Here is a 23305-nt window from a genome sequence, read left to right on the forward strand (position 1 = left end):
GGTTGTGTGTCGTCTGACTCTGTGACATTGTCGGTGTAGTGTGTAGCATGGCAAGTATCATTTAGGTTTAACTGTCGGGGTCCTTTTTAAAAATAAAAAAACTCTGTCTGCGATACAGTAAATAGCACAGTTCAATTTACTTAAACGTTTTCTACTAACAAATGTACAGGGGTGCTGTGCTCAATAAGAAAGAATGCATCTCCGCGATTGAGTGATGTGCACGGGTTTGGTAACAAGGTGTGGAATGGGGTGACAAGAAGTCTACAGCATTAACAGTCATAGAATAGGCTCCTGGGCCTGAAAGATCTCCCATTTTATTTTACAAAACTTTGAAACCCCAACCACTCAAAAGCATGGCTTAACCTTTTAATTATAGCAACAACTGACTAGCCACTACAAAATTAATAATAATAATAATTTAGCATTTATATAGTGCTACGAACCCTCAGGTATCTGAGCGCTGCTTATTATTACCCACAGTGTGTGGTGCTCATTTATCGACCTCGGAAGGATGACAGGCTGAGTTTGGCCCTACCGGGATTTGAACCTGCGTTGGCAGGCTTTGCACAGATGTCAAAGCGAGTGCTCTACTCGCTGTGCTATCAGACCGGCATATTTGCACCAGTAACAGGTTTAATACATTTTGTGTCATATGGTTAACACGTGTTTTGGCCCTTGGCCTTGTTCAAAACCGGACATACTCCCAAAAGTTGAAAAGAAAGATTCTTATGCTTGGTTGAGATCGTTCTCAATGAGTACTTTAATTCCGGGATAATCCCTGTACCATCTGTAAAGTGCATAGCGTCAAGGTCTTATTACCGGGACAGTCACATCTTCTATGATAGAATCATCAACTATGTTTTCCCTGATACTTGATAAGGATCCATGGGACTGTGCGTCCTTTAGACCAATTACTTTGATAAATGTGGATGCTAAAATATATCCTAACATTTGTACCTCAAATTTAATAAAGGTTCTACCCTCCTTGGTGGATCAAAACCACAAGGGATTTATAATGGAGATTTGAGCACATGACAACATCAGTGGAACTCTCGACTTGTTTGAAATTTCCGGGAGGAGTGTGCTAGCATTGATAGTGCTTGGTTATGATGCAACTAAGGCATTTGACCAGGTCAATTGGACGTTTATGGTACATGCTCTGAAGGCATATCATTTTGGCCCATTGTTTTTGAGATTTATGATGTCTAACTATCAGGAACCATTCACTAAAATGTTTGCTAATGGGAGAATTAATGTTGTTTTCTCTATTACTAGAGGAACTCGTAGGAGGGGCCCTTCTCTCCACTTATATTTGCCCTGTCATAGAACCCTTGCTAGAAGGATAAGAGGGTGTATTGATGTTAAAGAGATTGAAGTGAAGGGTCTGGTACATAAAGTTTCCCTTTAGGCAAGAGACCTCCTGATGATGTTAACCGATGTACACGCATCCCTCAAGGCTCTGGCAGCAGAGCTAAAGGCGTTTGAATCAGTATCAGGTTTTTCAATTAATTACAATAAATGTAGAAGACTAAGTATTTCCATCCTTCTGGATTTCTTGTCGAGACTAGGCTATATCTTTCCCTACTCTGGGAAAGTGGTTTGATTGAATATTTAGGGGTTTGGGTCCCATCGTCTCCTCGAGAGATATGTAGAGCTTATTTCTGCAAATTATGTAAGTGTTTCACAGAAGACTTAGATGGTGAAAGCCATTATTATCATGGATAGGCTGTAGCCCAGTGGTCAAGATGAACTTTATCCCAAGGTTTTTATATTTCTGCTTGGTCCTTCCAGTTAAAATACCAACTTCTGCCATACATGCATTACAGCAAAAGATCCTTGCTTTTGTATGGGTGGGTAAAAGTCCAAGGATTCCCAAAGCAGTAACTCTGGTTAACATTAGACGGGGTGGACTGGGCGCATTGGACATATTTAGACATGGCCTGGTTTCCGTTTCTTCATCTGGAGTCTGGGGGGGGGACCAGATTCCTGAGTGGACCCAGAACAAGCAGTGACCCTGGTTCTGCTTCCCTTGGTTCCGTATATAGACACATTCAAGCTCTCTCAGAACACTCCATTATTAACATCCACTGGTATATCTCTCTACTACTGGCACAAAGTAAAATGTATCAAGTATGAATCCTGATCTGGGCTCCATGACACCCATTTTTTGCAATCCCGATGTATATTTTTTTTTCTTTCTTTTTTTCCCGGGCGTGGTTCGGAAAACATTTTCTCATTGGCAAATTGATGGACTTTAAAATTGATCTGAGCTCTATAATGAGGACTTTCCGTGTCCTTTGAGGTATATAAAATAAAATTCAGGTGGATGGGGGGGCAGTTTAGATATGCTCCACTTCCTCAGTGGGCCTCTCGGCCTACTGTAAAAGCATGTGGAATGAGACGCATGATCGCGATAAAACTCACGCTTGTAGCTGGCATCTTGCAAACTAGGGTCCCTCTACTCTCTACAGATTGCTGGATAAGGACATTAGTGCAGCGTTATTTATGTATATGACCAGCTGAGGGAACGATTTATAACATACTATAAGTGGCGAAACCTGGAGTGATATATGGACACATAATGACTCCTCTTCCAGATGTGCTACAAATGGGGAATGTGTGCTCAAGCTCTGTTATTGATGGTATTTACCGCCAACGAGACTCAAAATGAATCCCATGTACTCCCTTAATTGCTGACGGGAACGCAGGAAGCAGGGTGACTATTTCCACATGGGGAGATCTTGCCCTAGGGTTTAGGGGTTCTGGAAGGAGGTGTGGGCCAAGATTAAATCAATAACTGTAGTTTCCTTACCTGAAAATCTGCTGACTGCTCTTGGGGTGGGGGGGGGGGGCGAGTCCCAGGAGGAAAAGCATCTGCATGTTTTTAATACTGCCACACGTGTTACTCACTTTTTGCTCACAGCCAGAATTGCCATTGCTACATGTTGCAAGAGCTCTGTCGGACCAATCTTACCCCAGTGTTGGCGAAAGGTATGAGAGATATTTGTGGCTGAAACGATTACAGCCCTCATACATGACCAGATCCCAAGATACCTAAGCAGATGGTCAACTCCTAGAATATTGACAAGAGAACCCTTTCTCCATGATAAAACCATGACTATTAACATAACTGCTCACTCCTTTGAACATTCAATATGTTATGTTGAACGATATCTGAACGCTACATATATGGTTTTAATATGGGGGGCCATTTGCACCGTAGTTGGCAATTGCTTCATTTTATGTCACAACCACTAATGTTAAATAAAAGTTATTACAAATAACGTAGAGTTGTATTCGGCCAGAGAAACCCTTATCCTACCATCTTCATGAAAGTCCACATTGAGTCCTTTGGCCCTTCTCAGACAGCTCCTTCCCTCTCTCCTCAGAGGAGCTGTACTGTGTCCTCTGAAGGAAATATTGATCACAGAAGACTTTCAAGGTCCACCACCCTAACTACCTCCCTATTGCTAACCTTCCATTGAAAGTCAAAATCTTCAAAATGAGTTGCAGAACTACAATCCCAAAAATATAGTGAAGCAAACCCCCTGTTCAACAGTTGTCAGTCTGGATTTCATCCAGCCTTGGGTACTTAGTCAACCCTGGTGATCAAGAGATCGAATCTTCTTTATTCCCTAGACGACAACCGCCTTTCTCCCTTCATCCACTTTCACCACTCCCCTTCCCATGACATGGTGGATCACTGTATACTTCTTCCTCGCCTCGAACATGTGATGGAGATTGGAGGAAAGGTACTTGCATGGTTTGAATAATTCTTCAGAATGGTCCTTTACACGTAAACTTGGGACAGTTTCTATCCTACAAGTAGTTTTTACCCTCTGGTGTGCTCAAGGATCATCCTTCACGCAGTTGCTCATCAGTGTCTATCTGAAGCTCCCTCTGAGAGTTCCTAAAGTAGAATGTTAAGAAAGACGGTTGGGAGACAGGGTATTAGACGAGAGAACAGATCGGACTTGGCAATATGGTCCAAAAGTCATATCTCAATAGTTTTGGGCTGAATGGTATTCGATATATATCTCTATTGTTTACGTGGGTTAAATGCTCAGTTGTAAGCCACCAACTACATGTCAGTCACAAACAACCTTATTTATAAGACATTGATCAAAATAAAGTGCAAATACAGGGTTCCTCTTCCTGTTTGAGAATACACACAGCTGCGTAAATATCAAAATGATTGTAGTATATCTCGATGTTAATGATATTGTCTCAGCCTATATCGATTTTGAAAATATATCGGTATATCTCCAAAACCTGATCTATCTCCCAGCCCTACTAGGAGTGGGGGGTAAGACTTTGCTTGAGAGGAGAATCAAACCGACAGCAGAAAATAATGAATGGGCAATTGGAAAATGAATAGGTGTAGAGGTAGTAAATGCTGGCTGGTGAAACTGTAGAGGATCTTGGCGATTGGGTGGAAAATTCAGTGGCATAGTGTGCAGCGTTCTGAAACACTTCTCAAATGGGACGGAATATATGTCATAAATTCTTGGCCTTTTAATTTAATTTAGGAACAGTTTAAGGAGGCAGTGCTGGAAAGGATGCTTTGCAGCAAACCAAAATCATCCCATACCAGACAATGACAACCTCGAGAAGCTGCAAGTAATCCAGAACAGCGCCCTGCGTGCTGCACAAGGCATTGCCAAGAGAGAACACATCACTGCTGCCAGAAAAGCATCCCACTGGCTCCCCATAAAGGAAAGGATTTTATTCAAAGCGTTAAGCATCACCCACAAATGCATCCACCTCTCAGCCCCAGCGTACCTATCCCAGAGAATCCACCCGGCCGCCTCCACTAGACCTACCAGGACACCCTATGCCAATATGCTCTCTGTACCCAGGATAAAAAGAGCTAGAGCAGGTGGCGCCAGCTTCCCCTGCCTTGCTGCTTTACATTGGAACACCCTGCCCACCTCTCTGCGAGCTGAACCCTCATTAATTGCCTTCCGCAAAGCCATGAAAACTACCTTGTTCACCTTACCAACCCCACATGTTTAAACCTTCATGACTAACATGTATGATGTACTATGGTGTTGATGTATTATGGTGTATGATACTCCTTATCACTTAACACAGGATCTTGCCTTACTGTAACCCATGGCACAACCTGTACCTGTAGCTAAGTTCCCCTACAAGTAACAGCGCCACAATGCCCCTGGGCTACCTGCGCGCTATATAAATGTAATAAATAAATAATGTACTGGCATACCTGTTTACAGGTTGATCTTCAAATGTCTGTCTTGTCATTATCTACATTCACCTTCACAAACTTGTTTTAAATCCTTCCCAATCTTTTCCCGATAGATCGGAAATGTCAACTCCCAGTAGGAGCCTTTCCGAAGTAAGGAAAGTGATCCTTTCAGCACATACGCCCATCTCTGTGGAAGAAAAGGTCCAGTTTTATGATAACTGGGCACTGGATTATGAACAGGTAAGGAGGCAAGCAAGTTCCAATCCTCACCACAATGTAACATTAAACCGTTCGTTACCACGTCGTCTTGGTCAGCACCATTGTGGTTGCTCTTACTAAGCATACTGCCGATGTACTAGGCATCCTCTGAGTGAGTAGACAAATTTGTGTTGCACACAATGCTGACTCGACAGCGTCTGGGTGCAGATCTTTTTATTTTTTATTTAATCTAATCGACAGTCCGATGTATTGGCTGCTACATTACACTGTACACTGTATAACTTCTCATAGATCTACCTGCTTTGTGGATGCACTCTAAATGCACCATAATGCACTCCACATTCCATAAACAGAAAAACATACTTCCTGACACCTTCCTGGATGCTTTTCAGTGCATACCAACTCTGATTTGTGGAAAACAGAAATTGAAAATGGTCCTATATTGGGTACTGTGTTTTGGGGGAACACCAACCGAACATCAGGCAATTGCTCTCAGATGATGGAAATCTCTGGTTTCATTGGGATTAAAGCAGCTATAGTTTTGCTACCCTCAAGAAAAAATGTAAAGCCTCCTTCACAGGCAGAGAGGTGTATTGTTGAATAGGAAGAAAAGGCTTTCGCATTCAGTCAGCTGAGAACATGGAATTGTCTCCTGCTTGGACAATGAACCACACAGGACGTGGTCTCGGGTCACAATGCTAGAGCATCCTTCAGGGATGCATGGTGTACCGCCCCTGTCCAGAGAACAGTGTCTGGTCCCACTGTGGGAGTATCCTCTCAGGTTGAGCAGTAGAACTTCCCTTGAAAACCATATCCGTCAGCTAGCAATGGTCAAACATCCGCCCAGAATGTACACTAGCTTCATCTTTCATGGAAATCTCAGGATTTGCCTTGGATTAGGCTGTGAAATGAGCATTTCCAGAGACTGCCCTTCAGATTACACTGTTGAAGCATCTTGCCTTTATACGTAGTAAGTAGTTTTCTGGGGCTTTATGTCCCGTTACAATAATAGAACAGCTTCTCCAGTTAGGCTGTTAATCCACTTTCTTGTATCATGTCTCTCTTTTCTTTGCAGGATGTGGATGTCCTTGAATACCGTGCTCCTCGCCTAGCTGCTGACTGTCTTGCATCAGTTATCCCTACTGACCGTGCCTCTCAGCTGATCCTAGACGTGGCCTGTGGCACTGGCCTTGTGGCTGCAGAGGTGATGAGATTGACCACATTGACATTGCTTCATATTGTTGATCTAAATTATTTATGTCGGACAATCATTCACAAAATCATACAAATAATCAAAATATACAGAAATTACAAGGCATTAGATGAAAGAGAAAAGACCCCCAACATCATGTTAAAATGAAATAAATCTGTCATGCCACAAACATATACAAGTGCTGTATTCTTCTATACATCTAAAGTGATACGTAAACGTGCTACTGCCTTAAGCATATTCTGGCTACTCTGCATGAATTAAACTTCCCATTTTAAAACCATGTAATGCTCTGCCAAGCTACACACATTTAGCCACAGCAAAAATGACATACTTATGAGAAGTCAAATCCCATACCATCACTGCTTCTTCAAGGCAACTTGCTCCAACATTTCTAAAACATGGGATTAGCCGTAGTCTTGCACATTTATATCACCGGCAGATGAAAACAAAATGCTCACTGTCCTCCTGGCAAAAAAGATAGCAAGGGCACATTGCTGCGCTCCCTCCGTTCTAATTTACAGTAATGCTGATACCATAAGGATACCCAGATGAAATCTGACGTATACGATTCCCGCATACTCAGGCGTTATCTCATCTAGATAGAAATCTATCCCTGGGGAACATTACTATTCAAAATATTGATGCACTATAGAACTCCCTCAACCACACTCTACTGGCTTTCTTAATTCTCCTCAATTATGTAGATTTTCCCATAGTGTACTAATTTTCTCAGTAAATTGTTTAACATGTTTAACTATGTAGTGTACTTCTAGGAATTCATCAACAAATTTTTCAGAAATTAGTTTCATCTGTGGTCAACGCCCTAGCATTCCTGTGCCTGCAAAGTTCATCATAGCATACAGCATACAGCTGCTGTTTGTGCCTGACCTCTATAAATTGGCAAGGTGAATGGGAATATACTCCCACCAAAATGTCAAGAAAAATTATCTCGGTTTCCCCAAACATGACAATATCGGCTTACTTTTGTTATATGTTTTTTCGATTGATCACCACAGCGTAACCGTATCCCCAGCTAGTCAAAGGTGGTCACTTGCGTAATTTTATCCCTCTCTCTATGTTCTACAATAGTTTGTTTATTTTCTAGTGGTACACCATGAGTTTTACTAATATTTATACATAAATGTTTTCTCAAATGTAACTCATGACACCTTAGTTGTGTCTGTAGGGCCGAGGTGCAATTGAACTTAAAAGTGCATCATCTTCAGAAAGGATAACCATCTGGTTCCTGCAGAGAAAAAGCAAATCCGCTTTTAATTTGACCACTTCTAAAATAATATTATTAACAATAAGGTTGGGGCCAACACACATCTTTGGCATACTGCTAGAAAAAGTGTAATTTCACCACCAGATACCGATCTTACTTTTGCAAAATTAATTGAATACAAATACTTCTCCAACATAGGGTCTTGCATGGATTCACATGCTCATGAATAATCCCCGTCACCAGGCTGGGAATCCTCGGTAAAAGAAAAAACAGTTTCAGTTGCGTTTCTAAACTGTCTTTCGACCTATAAACCAATCAGTGACCTCTGGGTCATACTGCCCCCAGCCAATGACTGCTCTCCACCTAAGCCCCTCGTCTGGGAGCCAACTTCAGATTTTTACTGCACATTCAAGTGTTGGGAGTCCTCACATCTTGATCTTCGAGCATCTCTGCGTTTTTTCACTTTTTTAATTAGAAATTTCTATTTTTCAGTCAATCGAGCCTGTGTGCTCCATCGATTATTCTTCAGATTAATGAGGACCCGTTTTTTGGCATCTTTCATCGCCACTCAAGGACAGAAATCATTGAGTGTTCTTCTTGGAAGCTTCCAGAAGTTCTTCAGGCATACACTGCGCTGGATCATGTCGGAGGAGAAGGACGGAGCTTCCCTCTTCAAGCTGTGCACCAGCTGCGGTTTGCGGAATGTTTATTCGGATGACAAGCATTCCCAGTGCCTGTATTGTCTACACCTGGTGCATAAAGAAGAAGATAGTGAGATCTGCCATGGTTTCACCAAGCGCACCATGAAGGATCGACATGCCTGCCGGCGGTGTGTCTCCAAACCAGGGCCTCTACCCCGGGTGCTTCTCAGGGGCATGCCTCTTCCTGATCCCGCCAACCTGAGTGGGCTTCTAAGTCCTTTGAGGGTGCTCTATCTGTGGGGGCCCAACACAAGCCCAAGCACTGCAAGTCCGCCTCCATCAGGGTTGCCGCCGCTGCGGGTCCCGCGACGAACAGGGCGCGTTCATCTTCTCCATCTGCCCCCATCTCCAGCCACCGCTCCAGCTCTTCGTCCAAGAGGAAGTCGGATAGCCCTGGGAAGCTCTGGGGAAAAGGTAAGGTGTCCGAACCGCCTGTGAAAGAGAAGGCCAAGCCGAACAAGGCCTTTGAGCTTCCCGTGAAGGAGAAGGCCAAGATGGCTGACCTGCCTGTGAAGGCCCAGGTGGGCCAGGCCACATCATCGATCGAGATGGTGGTGCATCCCTTTCGAAGGCAAAAGGGGCCAACCCTGGCGACAGCCAGAATATCTCTTCTGGCCAGGAGAGAGTCTTCGTTCAAGCCGATATTGAAGACCCCGGAGAAGAGGATGGCCGACCTCAGTCCGAGACCAACCCCTCAGGACCCAAAGAAAGGGGGGGGGGCAGAAAAACTCCAGGGCGCAGACTTTTCTTCATCCGACGAGGAGGAGAGACTTTCTGTCCACACCATCCAGTGACCCTACTCCCCAGGTTCTCTCTAGAGATGTGTCACAGGATATCCTTTCGACACTCCACACGTTGGTGTCGAAGATTCAGAGAAGGTTGCCGATGACCCCGACAGCACCAGCGGCACTGGCGGTTACCCCGTTGGCACTGGGACCACCATCAGCATAGAAGAGGGGGAGACACCTTACACCTCCATTCCAACCGTCGCTGCCCCACCCCTCCCAGGGAGACTGGGACAGACAGGGCAACGACGGATAGGGACGATGACGCAGGACTAGGAGACTCTGCATCACCTGCACAGAGAGCCTCTCCACCAGACGAGGTGGGATCCTTTCATTCCATGATTGCATGGGCGTCAAAGCTCTTCCAGCTCCCCCTGGAGGAAAAGAAGGAGGGCTTCCTTTACCAACGCTGGGGGGCGAAGGGGAAGACTATCCTATCAGGGCTGCTCCTGGATGACGTCTGGGATGAGGGGCTAGCGTTACTGAAGAATCCTGCTTCAGCTCCAGCTAAGAGAGACCGGATTGAGGAAAAAGTACTGTGTGCCGGAGTCTGCCCCTAAGTGTCTCCTGTCTCAACCGTCGGCGGACTCAGTGTTCTCTGCTGCCACCAGGAAGAAATTGTCGTGTTCATCATCATCTTCATCCGTACCCCCGGACAAGGAGGGGAAGAAACTGGATTCCATGGGTAGGAAGGTAATCTACTCAGAAGTGACGACAATGAAAGCGGCCAACGAACTGGAGATCATGGCCAGATACGACCGGAAGCTTTGGTTCAAGATGGTTTCACTCCTGGATTTCTCCCTGATGACAAACGGGTCGAGGCTTTGGAGATCCTCCAAGAAGGCGAGGTGGTGTCGGACCATGCCATCACGGTGGCACTGGCCATCGCGGACACAGGTTTCTGCCAGATGGGCAACAGGGTTTGCCTTCACCGTCGTGTCTGGCTCAAGGCCACCAAGTTCAGGCAGGAGTTCCAGACAAGGGTACTGGACATGCTGTTCGACAGAGGCAACCTTTTCGAGAAGACAGTCGATGAATCCCGTCAGGCCATCAAGGCCAACACAGAGATGGCCTGTGCTTTGGGCGCTCTGCAACAACACCGGCCGTCCTTTCGTTCATTCGGAGGAAAGTCTAGCAAATCTTCAAAGGGTTTAGGCGGGCGCTCATCCTCTTACCACCAACACTACCACTCCTTGACCCAGGAAGCCAACAGGGATTGCTCCAAGGCCTTCAGAGGTGGCCGCCATCGTTGTCAGGGCACCCAGTGCGGCGCGCCGACCTCCAAACCGGACTGAACTTGCCAAGATGTCGTGTCCCCACCGCTGCACCCCCGTGAGAGGCTGGCTGACGAACTTCATCAGCGTGTGGGAGACCATCTCCAACGACCGTTGGGTGCTGGTTGCTCTCGCCCATGGACACACCCTAGAGTTCCAGCGAAGTGTCCTCAAATACCACCGGTGGCCTGGCAGGATACACATCCCTCAACAGGTGCTGGAGGTTTGGGCCATGTTAAAGAAAAGGGCGATGGAGCTGGTGTCAAGCAGCTCCGGGGCTCTGGAGTTTACTCAAGGTACTTCCTCGTACGAAAGAAAACTGGGGGATGGAGGCCCATTCTCGACCTACGACGACTCAACAAGTACATAAAGTCCCAGAAGTACAGCATGGTCACACTGCAACACATGCTTGGCCAGCTGGAGGAGGGAGACCTTCTGTCACCATTTGAGCTGGAGGACGCGTACTTCCACATCCCCACCCACAAAGGACACCGCAAGTTTCTGCGCTTCATCACTCAAGGGAAGCATTACCAGTTAAAGGCTCTTTCCTTCGGACGGAAGTCGGCGCCCAGAGTCTTCACCAAGTTCCTGGCTCCGGTGCTGGCCCATCTACGGCTGCAAGGGATCCACATGTACCCGTACCTGGATGACTGGCTCATCCGGGCCAGATCAAGAGACATTGACATTGACCACACGGCGAAGACTGTCCGCCTGCTGACGGACCTGGGGTTCTCTGTGAATTATGCAAAGTCCTGCTTGACTCCCTCGCAGGACGCGCTTTTTCTGTGATCCAGACTTGACACGGTGCCCTGCCTGGCATCACCGTCGGTGGAGAGGATATCGGCCATCCTAGGCAAATGCAACGGCTGTTGGCACTGAGGGTCGCCACGTTGAGGACCATCAAGTCTACTCGGCATGATGTTGTCATGCATATACCTCATTTCACTCTGCTGGTTGCGGATGCGCCCTCTACTGGAGTTCCTCAGCGCCCTTGGGTCCAGGTGTCCGGAGGCTTCCAGGACAGGGTCGCGCTCAACGAGGAGTTTCGTAGAGCGATAAGGTGGTGGGGTGTGCGCTCCAACATCGCCAGAGGCACAGACTTCCAAAGCCCCCCGTTTCAGGAAATGGTCACGACAGATGCTTCCCTTGAAGGATGGGGAGCCCACACCAGATGTCTTCACGCCAGAGGCCTGTGGCTGCCGCAGGAGAAGACGCTATGAATCAACGTCCTGGCGCTACGGGTGGTGTTTTGGGCCCTCAAGTTGTTTCTGCCGTACAAGGGAAAGGTGGTGAGGGTCTTCACGGACAATACCACCACAATGTTTTACATCTGGAAACGGGGGTACCAGATCCCCAATGCTCTCCAAGGAGGCTCAGGACTTATGGCACTGGGCCGTCACCCAGGGGATGTTCCTCAACCCATTTCACCTGGCAGGAGTGAAGAACACCATCAACGACTCTCTCAGCAGGGAGTGGGAGCTTCGGCCGTATCAAGTGGACAACCTTTTCCTCAAATGGGGTAGTCCCAAGATCAACCTGTTTGCAACAGCGACGAACAACAAGTGCTGGAGGTTCGCCAGCAGGTTTCCCCAGCCGGGTAGCATTGGGGACGCATTCTCATTCACTTGGGGAAGGCTTGTTTCTGTATGCATTCCCTCCATTGCCGTTCCTTATTCGAGTTTTCATTCAACTCAGATGGTACCAGTTTAGGATGATCTTCGTCGCACCAGCGTGGCCGAGGCAGATCTGGTACCTTCTCAGCATGGCGGCATCCCCTCCAGTCAAGCTGGCGGTGGTCGCGGATCTGCTCGCCAGGAAAGGAGACGCAATTCTGAACCTGACCCAGGGTCGCTGAACTTCAAGACCTGGCTCCTGCAGCGTTAGAATTCGGTGGCTACGATCTTCCGGCGGACTGCAAAGAGATTCTCTCCAAGGCCAGGACACCATCTACCTTAAAATGCTATGGACACAAATGGAAGCGCTTTACTATTTGGTGCCGTTCACAGAAGATCAACCCTCTGAGGGTCACAGCCCCTCACGTATTACCATGTTTACTGTCATTGGCTAAATCTGGGGTGACTCACACCTCCATCAAGATTCATTTGGCGGCTATCTCCCGCTACACCAGATCTTGGGAACGGTCTTCTCCTTGGTCTCACCGTCTGGTTAAGGAGTTCATCAAGGGACTGTTCTGCTCGTTCCCACCGGGGAAGGCTCCGGCCCCGGCATGGGAGCTCAATGTGGTGCTGACTAGTCTCATGGGGGCTCCATTTGAACCTATGCATTGGGCTCCGCGTAAGTTTCTGTCGTGGAAGACCGCTTTTCCTGTGGCCATCACCTCTGCAAGACGAGTAGATGAGATCCAGGCCCTGTTATGCAAGCGGCCTTACTTGACTTTTCACGAGACTAGAGTGGTGCTGCGGACGCACCCCTCCTTCATGCCCAAGTTTCTGACGGAATTTCACCTCAATGAGCCCTTGGTGTTACCTGTATTTTTTCCGACGCCTTTGTCGCCGGCTGAAAGGACCTTGCACGCGCTAAATGTGGGTAGAGCGCTGAAGTTTTATGTGGCAAGCACGAAGAGTTTCCATTAAACTTCTCCACTTTTTGTGAACTTTGGTCCTGTGAACCATGAGAATGCCCTGTCCAAGGCTTCCATTTCCAGGTGGCTTTCCGGCTGTATCACTCACTGCCATTGGTTGGCAAGCTGACCGCTGCCTGGCTGTCCGAGAGCCCATTCTACCAGACTGATTGCTGCTACAACGGCGTTCCTGTCTGGTGTGCACCTGCTGGACATCTGGAGGGCTGCTACGTGGAAGTCGACGCACACCTTCGTGAAATTCTACTGTGTCGACAGTGATTCCAGGGAGGAGTCCAGAGTCGGCCAAGCAGTGCTGCGCAACCTGTTCGCTTGAAGGTGAGCTTGGTGATGAGATAAGAGATTGCTTCTGTTGAGCTTTGCCACCTCCTCTGGTTGTGCATGTGTGTACTGCTATGTATTCTTTATTCATGAGCATTTGAATCCATGCCAGACCCCATGCTGGAGAAGGAACAAGTTACTTACCTGTAACTGTTGTTCTCCAGCATGGGTCTGGCATGGAGTCGCATGCAAACCCTCCCGCCTACCCCTCTGCTGCTCTTCTCTTTGTCCTACTGCCATTTTATGTGCTACCAAATCTGAAGATGGCTGCCAGAGGAGGGGCTTAGGTAGAGGGCAGTCATTGGCTGGGGGCAGTATAACACAGAGCTCAGTGATTGGTTTATAGTAGAAAGACAATTTGAAACTGTTTTTTTCTTTTACCGAGGATTCCCAGCCTGACGACTGGGAATATTCATGAGCATGTGAATCCATGCCAGACCCATGTTGGAGAACAACAGTTGCAGGTAAGGATCCTGTTCCTTTATATCATGATTAAACGTTTTGGCGGTAATGTTACAGAAAAGGGGATATTGTAAAGCTCTGCTTTTGACAGAAAATCAAGTGATCTCTAAAATAATATAATAACCTGTCCACAAATTTCTCTATCAGTAGATATAAGTAAGTCCTGGTCCACCATGCTGGTCTCTTTCTGAAAGCCTGCTTATAAATAAGATAACACAGAATTTTTGGAAATGCAGATTTCTAATCGATTAAGCAGAACCCTTCCATATACTTTCCATAAACCATCATTTAGCGAGATTGGCTAATAATTCTTCATCTAAAGTCTATCATTTTAATCTGACTTCCAATGATAACCTGTCCAGAACAATGATTAACCATTGACTGATACACCCACTTTGAGTACTCCACCCCTCTCATTAGAGCCAACCCCTTTATCTCTGTATGCCATCCTTCTCTACCCCCATTCCTCCTTGATCACAGGAACCATTTCCCTTAGCTTCACCCATTCTCTCTATACTCCATCCTTTAATTCCTTGATCCTCCCTTTTTCATTATACTACAGCACCCTTGTTCCCTTATCCTCTACTTTCTTGCCGTACTCCATCTTTCTGCTGTCCAGCAATTCTTTCTTTCTGCCTATACCCCATCAACCTCTTCCGCCAGCCCCACTCTTCCTTTTTCCCTCCATACTCCCATCACTTTGTTGGCTCAGCCTCTTTTTCTCGCTATGCTATCCCTTATTGCCTCAAGGGCTTCTGCATTTCCTTTTTTGCCATCAGTTATCGAGGCACGGCTTCAGATTCTTTCATGGCGTGGATGGCAGTGAGCAGATGATGGAACTTGCACGACAGAAGAATTTGTACCAGGAACTGAAGAAGTGCATGCTGGGTCAAGAGCCACTGCTATTGCCTGCAGGTAACAAGACCGAAACCCCCAGGAGTTTAGGAGTGGCAGCTGAAAGAGAGACAAGTGAAGGATATGCAGTGAAAATGGTAGTAGCAGAGACCTTAGGAGGTTTACAGGAGGGCTGTGGAGGAATGTGTAATAAAGATGGGAAATGGGTGAGAACTACAGGGACCTTCTTTGTACAGACTTATATGCCACAGTGAGTCACTTGAGTTTGGGACTTTGGTTCCTTTCAAACTCCTATTTCTTGGTTGCAGATTTCGCTGCCACTAATACATCGGCCACAAACCTTTTCCTACTTCTACATTTCTGTTGTCCGGTGCAATTAGTCACCTCCCAAAATCTTCAGTAGGTTAACATGCTCACTTTAAACCTCAGTCCAGGAATCCTAAGGTTTAAGATGTGGAGGTAGAAGATATTATTAGGAAGAGGGGATTCTGGGTAAAAAGGTGTCTTGATCTGGGGATTTGGTTCAACCGGGACCACATGTACCTGGGTGAGGAACGTACCTGGGTGAGGAACTGTATTGTGGAGGGTAGTGAGATGCTCCCAATTAGGAAGATAACAGTTGGTTAGATCTGTCTTTTCTGCCCCTGTAGAGCAATATGATGCTGTCATCATTGTGGGTGCCCTGAGTGAGGGGCAGGTCCCCTGCAGTGTGGTACCAGAGATCTGCTGCATGACTAAGCCTGGTAAGATACTCTTCCGATGTGTCTCTGTGAACATGTCTATGTGCCGCTCACTCTTATATTTTTCTTGGTGTTGGTATGTGTGTATATGCCCTTTGCTTAAACATTCCTTCAGGACTGGCACATATCCTTATGCCATGCAGTGGCATGCATGTGCATATGAAACTTCAATTATGTTCCACATTTCATCCTTCTTGGAGATGCTCCCCTGTGGTTCTGGAATAAATGTAAGCAACTTGGATAGCATTGAATGGGATAAGATCTAATTTAAGCATTAGCAGCAGACATCTTGGTTGTTGGTCTGTTAACCGTTTCAGGGCAAAATGTACCAAACATGTCAATAGTATGAGAGTGACAGATGACTCTAACCTAAGTGGCAACCCCAATTTGTAGGTATGATATTTTGTGTCTACTTCAACATTTTGTGAAATGTTACCCTTTCTTCCTTGGTCATTATTTTTAGTTAACAAATGAATTGTGAACCTCTTGTCTGCGCCATACCCTTACCCACACTGGCAGGCCTGAAATCGTCTGGTAATATAGCCGTACCTCCTGCCCCAATGGCTTATCAGCTTGTTCCCAGCGCTAGCAGCTAGACTGGGAAATCAAGCCCAAGAAGTAGGGGAAGAAACCATCCACCATCCATCCTGAGGGTAACTCACTTTGTCATGCAAGTTCAATCAACAGATCCAGAAGAGAGTGAAGGCAAGACCTGACCTGCCCAGAAATCCGAAATAGCCTTGGAAAACTGCAGAAAGATTTTTGTGGGATGGTTTGGATTGTTAATTGGTGGTGTTTGTGGAATTGAAGACCATGGGGGGCTCAACCTGCTCAGGCAGCATAATCGCCTCCAGCTGATCATACAAAATATTGCATTGGTGAGTACTGCAGGACCCTCTTCATCAATTATGAATGAGTGGCCTTAATTATGTGATGAGATCCCCTGCTTGACTGCTGATTCTGGCAGTGTGTTTTTTTTACAGCGGGAGACCCTCCTACGCTCCAGGATGGTGGCCCAAGTAGGAAGTATACAGGGGATATCCTAGAATTTTGCAATGCAGCATGTTCGCTTAGCTGGGGACTATCGAAAGATAATAACCCTGTCGTAATGTTCCTATGCCATGTCCAGACAGGCCTCTTTAGTTGTCAGCAAACATTCTGAACTTGCAGCTAACTCTGCAATCATGCACACCCAATCAGGTCAGAAGTTCAGTTCTCTGAGTTTGTGAATTCAACACTGGCACCGGGGATTATACAAACTCTTTTTTTTCAAGCACCACTGACCTTTCCAGTTTTCAGGAAGAGACACTGCGTCCCACAAGACCATTTTTAGGTTTTGCCTACCAAAACAGAACAGACACAGAACAGGCGACATACCGATCATCAAACAAACCAAGCTACCCAACTAAAATCCAAGATGGCTGTGCCCTTTCTTGTACCCTCAGTCTCTCAATGTCAGACCCAGAGGGAGGTATCTGTGTAAACAAAGGAAGGATTGGCCCAGGGAAGGGGCCAAGTCCCTATAAAAGTACAGACCATTCAGTCCAACATGTCGGTCATTGGATTACAGGGTGTTTGATGGCAGTTAGAAAGTGGAATCAGGTAGAGGAGGAATTGTTGATACTGAAGGAGCAGAGAGTAGTGAAGCAGAGTGGTGAGGAGCTAGAAGTTTGATATATATTATTATTTTTTGTATTAAAATGTTCTAGTTTACTAAAGAAACTTTTCATTTTATGCATTGTTATCTTATTTCATTAATGTTTAAACATTATCTGCTTTTCCTGCAAGAGTCGCAGCATTTCTCATAGTCTTATTCCAAAACTGGATAATGATATAGATCAAGTTCTTGTTGTGGCCTAAGTGGATCTGTCCCCATCTTGACTCTGCACTCGGCCTTGTGTCAGCGGTCTTGAAATTATTTCTATAGAGAATTCTCTGTTTGTAGCTCAGGCCAGTCCATGATGAGATGATGGATATTTTCGATACTTTCCGTGTTCTTAAAAATCTGCAATACTGTTGCGACAACGGTAGTTGTTTTATTATTGTTAGTCTATTCAAACGCAGTTTCAGATAGGTGTTCCTAGTGGTTTTATCCGAAAAGATCCACAAATATTTGGGCAATTGGTTTAATACTCCGATGTCTAGTTCACATGGTAGATTCTCATGGTACTTTGAAGGAATATTGTTGGAGGTGTTTTTGGGAATATAAATAGGAAGAAAGTGGAAAATTGTTGAAGTTTAGAAGATGTCAATAAGAAGCACTTGTAACAATTACTGGGGGGGCTCACTTCATCAAACTCCACATAAACTCACCCATAAGCGGTGCAGCAGAGGGCATCACAGAGTGAACTGGCCGCACAGTTGATAATCCAGCAGAGCATGAGAGCAGCGCAGACAGAGAAAAGCAAAGCACAGAGAGGACCCTGTGGTACCATGGCAGTCAGACAGCAACCATCACCAGGCCACCGGGCCCCAAAAAGGCTGGGGCCCCTTTCATAGTGTAGAGGAGGTCCCAGATACGGCCTGCACCCCAGCCCCCCATTTCGAGATGCCTGCAGCATACTCGCCAAGGTATGTGACGTAGAAGGAGAAAATAAACCAACAGAGAGCCACAGTGGGGCTCTGTCCAGTACCCATCAGAAGGAGCTATATACCTATTGAAGCACCAATCACCAGACAACCCTGGGCAGCACAGTATCCATTGAGACAACCATACCTGCAGCTGACACGAAACGAAGACTTCTTACAGACAGTCCCCGAAGAGGCACACAGAGCCTTAATGGAAGGCAATTGGTGACGACATAAGAGCCAGACAGCTGTGCAAATAAACATAAACGATGATCGACAGATGACGCAAAAGGGCGAAAATGCAAAGAATGATGATTTAATAGACTTATAAGAAGATACAATATTGCGGCATGAAGAACGTAACCAGGATCGAATTATGCAACTGGCTGAATGCATGTAAATAGGCTCGGAACGCAAGATGCTAAGTAAACGGTACTGCTTGCAACGCTTAGTAGAAGACTAAAGCGGCAAGCGCCAAGTATATATCTATCTCAATGAAGCACAATATACAAGTGTGACTCTATTTTGTAAAAGCAGAATTAAGCCCAGGCTGCAAGGAACTAACAAGGCCAAGATTCATATTCCAGCCAAAGCCGAAGAAAGGAGCGGAATCCAAACTCAGTAAGAAGCAGCTCAATGTCTGGGAATTCGAGGTGAACCTAAGAAAGGAAGGAGAGCGGCACCTTCCAAGAAGTGAAACTTCGGAGCATACCAGCCAGCCAGTGAAGGTCGTGATAAAGAGGCCCCAGGCAGGTGGCGAGGCTATGGAAGAATCAAATACACGAATAACAGGAAAATGAAGCAGATTCACGGTGAACAGACACGTGACCAGCCAAGGGCAAAAAGGTACCAACGTCTGATGTCACCCAGAACCCGAGGATGCCATAACTTTTCCTGATAAGAAGCTACAGTTTCGAGGCCATCCTTAGCCAACTAATTGACACATAGCCCTAAAGGAACTGATTGATGGAAGGGAGGCAGGGTGAATCTTGGGGAACTCCGCATCTGGCTGTCCTTTCTGCATGCTGCTAATTAAAGTGGAGATATATGCCTAGGGGTGTAACCCACCCAATTGCAATGGACCAAATAATCTAGGGTCCTATAGCTTGTACAACCAATTAGACGTCGTGCATGTAGTGACGTCTATCATGAGTGATGTAGCGGGATGGGCGTAGACGCCCACCCAATAAGAGTTATCCAATCCCTACGCTCTGTTACCATATACAGATAAAGCACATATACTTAAGTTACCTTTTCCAATCAATAGAATTGCATGTCAAACTTTTGAGTTTTACACGTCAATGATGACGAGAATTTGCTATAAACGTTACTGTTTGCATCAAGAATTTGGGAATTGAAGCGAGACAGGCGATTCCAACACTGCTGATTTCCATTTGTTTCCCCGTTTTTTGTACTTGTCATTAAACGGACTTCCCTTTGCCAAACCATTGAGTTGTCCTTATTGATTGGTGTTGGAGTAAGAGAATCCTGCACCCCATCCTCCTCAAGGTGCAGCTATCTTATTTTAAGGTGCCGGAGGGCGAGCTCTGAATCTCAATGGGCCCGTTCAGAGGTCGCTTTGCCCTCCAGTACACTTGGTAGCGACGAGGATGATTATTGACCATCAACTATTGATTCATTATTACTAAGACCCCTATTGAGCCGTCAACACGAAATAACTCTAGGTCTTCGGCAATATCACAAGCCCTTCGCTATTAGGCTGAGTAGACTGAGAAGCTTCCCGTGGACAATGATAGTATAAGAACATAAAAGAAAAACTGCAGTAGGTCTGAAGGAACCTGCCTTTCAAAGCATAACCCTTCTCATTCCTACTGGCAGCTGATCGGACGAAACAACCGGAAGAGGCAGTAAAGGAGGGGCAGTGATCCCGAAGATCGAGAGAGAAAACATGCGAGCGGTGAGTGAACCAAGAAATTCAACAGTTTGGCAAACGTATTACAGGCATTAGAACAAGTAAGTGAAAAGGTAACGGAGGGTAGCGGGAAATAAAATAGTTAGAAGTAGAGAAGACTGTATATATATATATATATATATATATATAAAAGGGGATAATGACTCGAGCATAATAAAGAAAATAGTGGTTACCGGGAGGACGCCCGAGAGAAAATAGTGGTTACCGGGAGGACAGCCGAGAGAAAACAGTGGTTACCGGGAGGGGGGGCACCCGAGAGAAAAACAGAGGATACCAGGAAGGACACCTGAGAGAAAAAAGTAAGAGGATTCACCTTGTTCCTACACTTTAATATAGCAGTCAGAAGAAACGTGAACTCAGAGCCCATATAATAGGGGACGGTTAGGCTACTGTGACAGTTAAAGCCATCACACAAGGGGTTCGTTTAAACTCCATGTCGGGGTATTGATTAGAAGGCAGAGATATATTTGTCCAGCTAGTGTCTATCAAGTGTCTGTTGTACGTGTTCCGTTGTATGTCACATGTAAAAATGGTGCAATCATTGATTGTTTGAAATTAAGTTTTGGGTTTTACGCGATTCTGTGACTGAGAGGGAATCGCACACAGATTGATGTTCTTGAAGCAAATTAATGGTATAAAGTTTTGATGAGATAAGATTGGATTGGAGCTTGCGGTATTGGTGCTCGCTCATATTGTTGGGAGTGGTGAAAGTGCATGAAAGTATTGCTGGAACCAGAGTACAAGCAGGGAAGAGATAACCCCACTTGCCCACTTATGTAAGAAATTGCCTAAACATGCACCCAAGCTTAAGAAGTATAATGCGGGGTAGGTTAAGGGTTCCGCCCACAAGATGTTTATGCCGTGGCCACAGAACGGGTCTTTGTCTAAAGCCGTCTTATAGCACATGACGACCTTTTTACATGCCACATATACAGGTAAAAAACTAGAGAAATGTCTTGCTGTTCTTGAACTTTGGAAAATGTTCGAGCAGCCGAAGGAGGAAGAGCCACCCGCATATTAAACGTATGCATGGAGGGGGGTGAGACGCATACCGTGCCACCAGCCCCGCCTGAGCCACAGATTCAGGGAAGTAAGTCACAGGGTCTCTACCCGCTAAGAGAGCTAAAGGCAGCTACTGGATATAGTAACCCTGCGTATGAGTCGCCTACATACAGTAGTGACAAAATCAAGGAGAAGGAGCAGGAAATTAATCTTACATCCCAACGACAGGGAGAGACGCGATGATGAAAGGAAGGACAAGGCACAGATTAGTGAACCTAGCGATAAAGAGAGATGGAAAGAAACGGAAAGGAAGTGAAGACAGAACTGATGAGATAGCATTCGCAAAAGAGGAATGGATGGGAGGACAGATATTATTGGAACTCAATGGTAAAGGAAGTGATGATGTGAGACCAAGAGAGAGGTCTGATGAGGTACAGATAAGGGAAAGGAGAAAGAAAAGAAAATAAGGGATGAAAGAATAAAAAGGAAAGATAGGCTGAGGCGAGAACAACTATATCACGAAGAGCAAGAACAACTGCTCGTTCGCAAACAGAAGGCAGCCTATGACCAGTACAGACAGAATCAGGGAAGTTTAGAAGAAGAGCAAAGAGTATGTGAAAAGAGAATAAGGAATCAGGAAGATGAGGAAGTTAAAAGGACAAACGATTGTAGAAATGAAAAGAGAAGACAAGACTAGAGAAGAAGCGAGGAAGCGCAAAGAATTGTATGAGGATATAGAACGTAAGCGTAGACAGAGGGCATGCGATCTTGAATATTTGGAGCGGGAAGTTAAAAAACTCAATCCTGTTGTAGAATCGGAAGATATTGAAGAATTCTTTCCTTTGTACGACTCAGTACCAGGCTCAAGTAGGGCCAATATATAAGATGACTTTGACACCAGAAGCATCGAAGAAATGATCGATAAGATATATCATGAGATGGGTTTAGAGCGAATATCTCAAGGAGAGGGGAAAGACGAGCACTTGGAAAGCACTCAGCTGTATGACACTGAGGATATCACTCGAAGTAGTGGGAGCAGGAGACTGTCTTTGGACAGACTAGAAATCAGTAAAACTGATGATGACGCAAGAAGTTGCGTGAACTGGGAACAATCAACGTCCGACTCCGGTGAGGAGACGGAGGACGAGGCACACGAAGAAGGGAGGCGGTGCGAGAAGCAGCTCCCAAGGGACAAAGTGGTACAATGGTCAGACGCCAGTGAGTCTGCATCTAGGGCATCAGAGTCTGCCGCACAGCCTGGTAGACATAAAGGAACACCCCACGGTCAGAGGGAGGTATCAGCACCTGCCTATGTGGACAGATTGAGGACATTGCCAGGTAGACGGCGATGCGGGAATGCTACTCCAGCAATAGACAGGAGAACTATGGGGAAAGAGAAGGAGGATTGCGCATTCAAATTCCTACTACTAGAAAAGGGGGGACTAAGACCGCAATATATTCCATGGCCACACTTGGACAGAGAAAACCTGAAAAACAAGCTTCCAATGTTGACATCGGGAGCCGGGAAGTGGATACACGAGTTAGAAGAAATGACGGGGTGTCACATTCGCTATAGGGGACATTAAGGGCCTCCTGATCGCCATACTTGGTGAAAGAGCAGGTGATGTATGGACACAAGCTGGGTACCCTGGTGTAACCATAATTAACACTACCCATGATGGAGCGCCATTTAATCATTGTAGAGCAGAGGTATGGAAAGCGCTACGAGTATTGTACCCAGACACTTCTGATATGGGAGCTATAATGACGCGAAAAATAAAAGAGTCAAAAGATCCGTTGATTTATATCCAGAATTTTCAAGACGCATGGGTGCTTGAAACGCATGAATCTTGGACAAAATCTATCCCTGCATTCTACCATATATTGTGCCAAGGGTTACCAGAACCGGTGCAGAAACCGCTCAAGAAATTGGTAGTAGAGGCTTAACCGTGGGCCGAAATACAGTTGACTATTGCACATTACTGTAGATTGTTGCAAGAAAAGAATCGAAAAAGGAGGCAACTCGTAAGGGTGAGGAAGCGAAGCTGGTGCAAAAGAAACTCTCAAAGTATGCTCTCGAAGGAGCCATGCTGACAAGCCCAGCTGAACAGAACATGCAACAGGCGACTAACCCGTCGCAGAATAACCAGGGTAACACAGGATTTTACCCGAGGGGAAGGGGATTCAGAGGAAGAGGAT

At 45.9% G+C, this 23305-nt stretch overlaps 1 protein-coding gene across 4 annotated transcripts in view; it reads left to right on the forward strand.

Moving 5' to 3' along the window:
• METTL27 (methyltransferase like 27) overlaps positions 1–23305 on the forward strand; it is a 204358-nt gene that overhangs the window by 28862 nt on the left and 152191 nt on the right. For all 4 annotated transcript variants that reach the window (XM_069614819.1, XM_069614820.1, XM_069614821.1 and 1 more), the window contains exons 2-5: positions 5323–5449; positions 6504–6632; positions 14788–14923; positions 15514–15606. In XM_069614819.1, the coding sequence (XP_069470920.1) occupies positions 5323–5449; positions 6504–6632; positions 14788–14923; positions 15514–15606 (485 nt within the window). The remainder of the gene's footprint in view (positions 1–5322; positions 5450–6503; positions 6633–14787; positions 14924–15513; positions 15607–23305) is intronic.

The sequence above is a fragment of the Ambystoma mexicanum genome, chromosome 9, assembly GCF_040938575.1.
Source record: "Ambystoma mexicanum isolate Mex_15411 chromosome 9, UKY_AmexF1_1, whole genome shotgun sequence".
Taxonomy (NCBI): Eukaryota; Metazoa; Chordata; class Amphibia; order Caudata; family Ambystomatidae; genus Ambystoma; species Ambystoma mexicanum.